The sequence below is a fragment of the Glossina fuscipes genome, unplaced genomic scaffold (genome assembly GCF_014805625.2).
Source record: "Glossina fuscipes isolate IAEA_lab_2018 unplaced genomic scaffold, Yale_Gfus_2 147, whole genome shotgun sequence".
NCBI classification, from domain to species: Eukaryota; Metazoa; Arthropoda; class Insecta; order Diptera; family Glossinidae; genus Glossina; species Glossina fuscipes.
Window position 1 is genome coordinate 1,937,928 of NW_023998490.1, and position 7,125 is coordinate 1,945,052.

Sequence of the window (7,125 nt, forward strand, 5' to 3'; positions counted from 1 at the left end):
GTTAGACTTTTTGAAGCAAAGGATAAATAAACAAATGGTTTATGCTGTTAGTTCTATTGACGTTTATATAGTGTGTTGTTGCCGTATGAGTTGTTTCGGCCACATGCTTGAAAACGTTTATTATGCTATGGCGCTTGGTCGACGACGAGCAATCGTTTGCTACACTGTTTTAGTGGCCGGGCGCAACCAATTGGAACGAAGTGTACGTTATTTTTATACATAAATTACACTCAACACGATCGGGCAATTTTTGCTCAGTTGTTGGCGGTAGTTCACATTTTTCTACAAACGGTACGGTTCAGTGTCTTGTAAAAAGTCTTGGTGAAAATTTTCAAATTTTGTGAATTTTACTTCTTTTTTTTTCGTTTTTTTTATTATCAATTTGTTGTGTTTTGCGTCTTTACTTTACTTAACTTTTGCACAAACCGTTTCTTAATCGTTGTTGCTGTTAGTGCTCTTTTTAAACACTATAAATATTTCCAAATATTAAAAAAAAAAAAAAAAAAAATATTCTATATATATATATATATATTTATATATATACTTTTTGGATTGTTAATGGTCATCGTGTCTTTTAAATGTGCGTGTGTGCATGCGTGAACAGTTGTGACTGTTTTACTTTTTGAATCATCGAATTTTTGCCTTTAGTTATGAAGTTTTTCATAATATTAACGTTTAGCTTGAGTGTCATTTTATTTCAAGGTAAAAACAAACAAAAAAAAAAAACAATTTTTTTAAATATATTTAAATAAAGTGAAATAAATTGAAAATGATTTCATCGTAGAAAATCTTGAAAAATTTTTCTTCAAATTGTTTAAAATGCATGAAAGTAAAAAATATGTGTGCGCCTGTGTGTTTTCGTGCTTTTGGGTGGATTAATGTATATATCGTTTGCTTTCCTGCACAATTTTCCTCTTTTCCTACAACAAATATCGCACATGCATTTCTTCTTGAATCATATTCCGATCAAAGGTTACTTGTTAAGTGTTTTCATTACTACACCCTTATCGCCCTCAAGGACAAATTTGTGTGTTTATGTTTGCAATATAAATTAATTTTGTGCCATTTGTATATAAGATTTTTGAAATTTACTAAAAATATTATTCATTATTGTTCTGATATGTCTGGCGGCACTTGAAAAAAATTCGTCATTTCACGAACGGAGTTAATTCTGCGAGTAGTCGTAAGAATAAAATCTCTGCTGCTCAAACAGGCCGTTAACCATTGCATGAAGTTAGTGAAAAAACTTCGGTATCATGTCTTCCACCACGTCTGTGCGGCTGTTTATCAACCCAATTATTTTCGTTGGCATTAGGTTTTATTTTAGTTGCTCGCTCGCACTTATAGCGTCGTCTCTTATCCCTCTTTGGATATTGTCGCCAATGATAATTTTCCCAAAACTCAAGGAAAGCCCGGCACTCTACTTATCCATATAATAGTTATTCATACGACGTTCTTTCAAAGTAAGGTTTCGTATGAGAAGCGGTCGAAAAAGTGGTCCGATCGCAATCATTTTCAGTATAGTTTCATCCTTGGACCACAACGTGTCGGTATAGCATATTTCATCAAAATATCTCAAAAAATGCTACCTGATGTCGAACAAAAGAGAACAAGGCAGACAGAAGAGTTTAAATCGGTTTAATAAATTTGGGTCGGCGTCAAGTCTTTTTGGTTACTGCATAAGTCCCGACAAACTTAATACACCTTGACATCAGAAAGTTGCAGGAATAAATTACGACTCTAAGACAAAATCATATCAAAAACAAATCAAGACAGTGGAGGCGGGCAAGGGCAAGCGTTAAAAAGCCCTGCATTAGTATTTTCATCACAACATACTAAAGAATTAAGCACAGCTGCAAAGCGTTATTTAGAATATAGTCTTGACCCGACTTGGTACACGCACTTCTCAGCTGCTTGGCTACGCAGAACTCATGTTAAATAGGTTTTAGCCTTGGGTCAAAATGTGTCAAACTTCTTCACTTTATAGATTTTTAGTTTCAACTTACACACACCGACAAACGGGCTTAAGTCGATCCGTGGGGTAATTTTAAAGCGATTGAGTTAATAAAAAGGAAATCTCTTAACATTACACAAGAGATCAAAAATTAATTGGCAACAGTAAGAGTTAAATAATTGATCGACCAGAAGAACAGTTATATCCACTTCCTGCAGATTTTAGCAAAACATTTGTACATAGTTTAAAGCCGATATCTGTTACGTATTGCAAATTGTAGTTTTACGTTCACTCGTCGTATTTGTGAGTTGATCACGACTTTTTCGCACTGAAATTGTGTCTCATGTCTCATGTCAGTCATGTCTGTTATAGACAGTAAATACATACTTAGGTCTATTGCAAGAGTAAGCGGAGGACTTATATGCAAACTTAAAATCGCTCCTACCCTTGCGACAGCGAATGTTCCAACTTCCGATTGCCAGCCGACACGCTGGCAGATAGACATTTAGTATATCCTCACTTTGACATCCCAAAAAACGTTGGAATGAGTTACACGATATTTGTTTAACTATATGCGTCTGGCCGTCTGTCTGTCAGTTTGATATGTACTTGAGCAGACTAAAGTTTTTTGTCGATTCATCCATGCCCACTTCTAAGTCACTAAAATTTAAAATACAATAAAAATTATGCTTCGAAGTGTCTCCAATCTGGCTATTATCATATTTCTTATAACAGTTTTACTGTCCACACCTAGCACACAGAGCTAAATACTCGCTGGGACCATTAAAAAATTGAATTTGAAATTCGGAGCGTAATCAATAGAACACTACGTCGCCAAGGGACCAAACCTCTGATACTAATCTAAATAACGTAGCGTCGAAATGGTTCGGTTTCACAAACCGATAAGACAACAGTGATCACCAAATGGATCTGTGGGGTACTAAAGATTAACCTAAGTAAAGTCGAAGTCATTTAAAGTTACGGATTACAAAAGTTCTACATCGAAGCTAATTTGGCTAGTGAGTCTGGCTTTCTTTTAAGATACTGGGGTTTGGGTTGTTATAATATACGTATTTTTATTTCATAGGTCTAGAATGATCGAAATAGAGCATCGACATTATTTAGAGAAATTTAAAAACCATTTGAACTTTGAATCCATTTAAAATCACGCATCAGAAACGCTTTCCAAAAATACGCTTTAAGGCAATCATTTGTTTAAATTTTGCTCGTATAAAGACCAAAGCACAAGTTTAATCCTTGCATAGGTAGAGAGAGAGCAAAAATGCCCTTCGGCGACGGGTATAAAAGTATGTGTATGAAATGATAGATGCCAATGTGGGCAACCTTGGGTACGCTACAGCACACATGTAGATAGTTTATGCATAGACAAAAATACAACCTTCTCTTCGAAAAACGGGTAACTATTTCTTTATACATTGACTTTGATTATTTATTGAAATTCTTAACTGAAATGTTAGATGAAATTTCGAAAAGGATCAAAACTTAAACGACCACGAAAATATATCTATTAAAACCAGAAATTTTTCTTCATAAAAAAAATTTAAGTAATAAGATATATATATACGAGGAAGCGAACTGATTGCCTCTTTAAAAACAAATTTCAATTGTTTATGTGGAGGTCTTCGGTTCTGCTTGGAAAAATGTATTGTAATGGAGGGAAAGCGATGTAAGTTTTTCTTATTTGTTTCTTATTGTTGCGTTTTGTTTTGTCTTGTTTCAGCTGCACACAGTATTACCTTACATGATATAGATGTTCCGCACATGGTGGTCATAGGTGATGATGATGAGAGTGACGATGTCATTAACTTGGATTGTGAATACGAGCTAGAAGATAATCCCACATATCTGGTTGTTAAATGGTTTATGAATAACAATGCCATATATCAATGGATTAGGGGGCAAAAACCGTCAGTCGTTGTAAGTACGCGTAAGAAAATTTATAAAATAAATATTATTTCGTCTCTAATACATATAAGCTATGCTAAGGTTTCCATTTTAATTAAAACCCCGCAAGTCGTACTAAAAATTTCACGACATATGTATATTTGCTTTAATTGTGGGCAAACGTCGACTTCGTTTGTCCATTCATTCTTACTTGTCTTTTTGTTTGACAAGCGTTGACAAAATTTTAAAATCCCGATTCGCGCACGATAACTGAACAAATGAAAACGTTATATTCGGCCAGAACTTGCCTACTATCGCTTAAGATAATTCTTGACTTCACACTAGCTTTTATGAGACTTTTATACGGCAAGAGGTCCAAAAGTTAAACCTACGTAGCACAAATGTCGCACTGTCATATTGCTATTCCGGATTTCATTTAAAGACATTTTAACCGCACATACGGTACCGGTGCGGTCATTAATTATGATAAGGTTTTGCGGATGGATGTAACACCCAGAAGCGCTTGTGGTGGATCCACCTTTTATTGCACCGATTATACCGATCGAGTCAGTCGAATTGTTTTCCGAATCGATCTAAGCTTGTGTGCCCGTCGGTGCATTTGATATGTGTCCACGTGCTTTTGTCCTGAACCTACAGGTTGCTATTATCTATTATAAGAACAAATATCGTAAGTTTTAGAATTTCGCGACAAAAGCTGCTTAGGAATAGTATTTCGACATTCTGAATGAGTGTGGAAACTTTGGATCGGAGGGGACAACTTTTTGAACCCCTTGCTATACAATCGCTCCTACGGAAATTGAACCTTTATATGGTAAAACGGCCTGCGTGATCTCTCGCGGGCATGACGTTCTCTGCACATTGAAAGCAGAGCCACAAAACTAATTTATATCGCCCGCCTCTGCAAAAACTCGATCACGCCTAAAATAAAGTGATATATAATCCTCAACACTGACTGATATCAGATTCAAAAGATCGTCTAACATCTTCCGGCCATATGAGATGCTCTAACGGATTTGATTGTATTTATTTGTACGAAATATTTAAAATAAAGAAACTGTTAGTCTAAACTAAGGTCATACAAAATAAGTAAAATCTACTTTCAGCCATGGTTCCGCGATCATGTGGGCGAAATTGTGGAAACGTCTACGGAGCCAAATCACCAATATCGAGGCCTTACACTAATAAACCCTTCGATTGAACTGGACGGTGTTTACAAATGCTTGGTGCAAACTGAGAACGATTCGAAATTTAAGGAGGAAGAGTTAAATATTGTTGATGTTAGCAACTTTACCATCCATTTTGATCATGTTCAAGTGCAAAATGAAACGCATCTGGAATGCAGTGTTCATAATATTTATCCTGAACCCATTATATCGTTCGAGTAAGTTCACTGAGTTCATTCATTGCAAACGTAAATTCAATACAATTTTTTCAAATTGATTTTTACTCTTCTTCTAGCCCTGATGATGAAGTGTTAATACATACGACGCCAATAAATGTTACTAAATTAGATAACGGCTATTATGATGCAATTGCGGGAGCAGTCGTTCAAAACATCGATGAAGATGAAGATAAGTTCGTGTGCAGTATAAAATTTGATGGCTTGCCGTACAATATAAACGTTGATGTTGTTTCTTCGGCAGATGCGCTAATCTCTTTCGAATCGTTTTCTCTCCTTTTGATATCATCTCTGGCGAGGATAATGTTTTGAAAGGTTTTTAAAGAACACTTCTTTTCCTTTTGCTTTGTTCTCTTCTCTCTTAAATTTTAAATCTCAACTATTTTCGTTGTATATAAATTTCGATTTTCATATGTATGTACATATATATGTGGATATAATGTGTATAATGTGTTTATAACCGTAACTAAAAGTAATATTGTTTTTGTAAATTAACCAAAAATTAATCAAAAATTAGTCAAAGTACTTATAAGTAAATAATTAAGAAAATTGAATTTATTTAAAGCGAATGTTGGAAATGTCCACCGCAATCATCTAAAGTCATGACTTGTAAGACGCCGCTTATTTAACTTTCCTTTAGAATCCATAAGTAATCAACGAAGACGTACCGAAACGATCACTTTTTTCCCGTATGCTACTTCCTTTCTTTTTTGTGTCATTTTGACTATTGTGGGCGTGTTTGTTGCTGTGATATTCAAGTGGTACTTGTAGCACTCTACTCTATTTTGAATAGTTAGTTGATTATCAGACCAATAATAATAAATACGGACAGTTGGATGAATGAACGAACGTATGGTCATGGAAAGGTATAAGAGCAACACGATCAGAAATGTCGTCAAAAACGCAGGTGGATAAATGAACGACGAACTTTTCTCGAGATGAGAGGAAAAGGGTAGAGAAAGGAACAGACAAATGCATGGACGACAGTGACAGGCACAGATGAGCAATGGGAAGGATGCATAGATGAGGAAATAAATGGGGCCCAATATATAAGATCGAAATGTGGACATTTTCACAGATGAATGTATAAATTGCGATATTAATCTATGAAAAGTTCATAAATAAAACCACAAGCGGGTATAAGGTGAACAGGTGACTAATGTCATGGATAACTAGAAAAATGGAAAAGTATTCCTCATGCTGGGGGTGGTGAATAGATGAACATCTATATGGCTGAGTGGAAAAGGAAAAGCATAGACAAGTAAATAGGTGAATAGACAAACGGAAGGATAGACAGAAAAGATAACATGACCTTGCAATCATAATTGTAATAGATTGTCGACATGTACATCGCTATGAGGCGCACTGCTAGTACCGATAAGACCAGTACAGCACCTAAAGTGGTGGCTGTAATAACATACTTTAGTTTATTTAATTTATTTTAATGTTTTTATAAGAGTATTAAGAAAAAAATAAATGAAAATAAAAACAAATTCCTAAGGAAACAATCTTGAGTCGTTTTTCTATTTTCTATTTTCTAATTTACTGTATGACCTTGCAAGGCAAATTGTACATTGGGCGAACTTATATGCGCGTAAATACAAATTTTCACTTCTTAAAAATAAATGTATAAAAACGGACGGATTCTAAATACGTCAAACGATTGGAGCGATTTGCATTCGTATTGGGATCATATTTATTTTTAATAGACCGTTAAATGCACACATACATATATATATATATATATATATATATATATATCATACATATATGATGCGTATCTCTCGTTAGCCTAAATAGACAAAATATGTGTATACGTTGGTCGGCCGCGCGAGTTGAAAGCATA

At 34.9% G+C, this 7,125-nt stretch overlaps 1 protein-coding gene across 1 annotated transcript; it reads left to right on the plus strand.

Annotated features, from left to right (window-relative positions):
- Nucleotides 1–505: 505 nt before the first annotated feature.
- Nucleotides 506–6,710, plus strand: LOC119641170. The gene is made up of 4 exons (XM_038039688.1): nt 506–702; nt 3,696–3,892; nt 4,984–5,261; nt 5,339–6,710. Exons 1-4 carry the CDS (start codon nt 651–653, stop codon nt 5,589–5,591), a joined length of 780 nt encoding a protein of 259 aa, XP_037895616.1. The 5' UTR covers nt 506–650; the 3' UTR covers nt 5,592–6,710.
- Nucleotides 6,711–7,125: the final 415 nt, after the last annotated feature.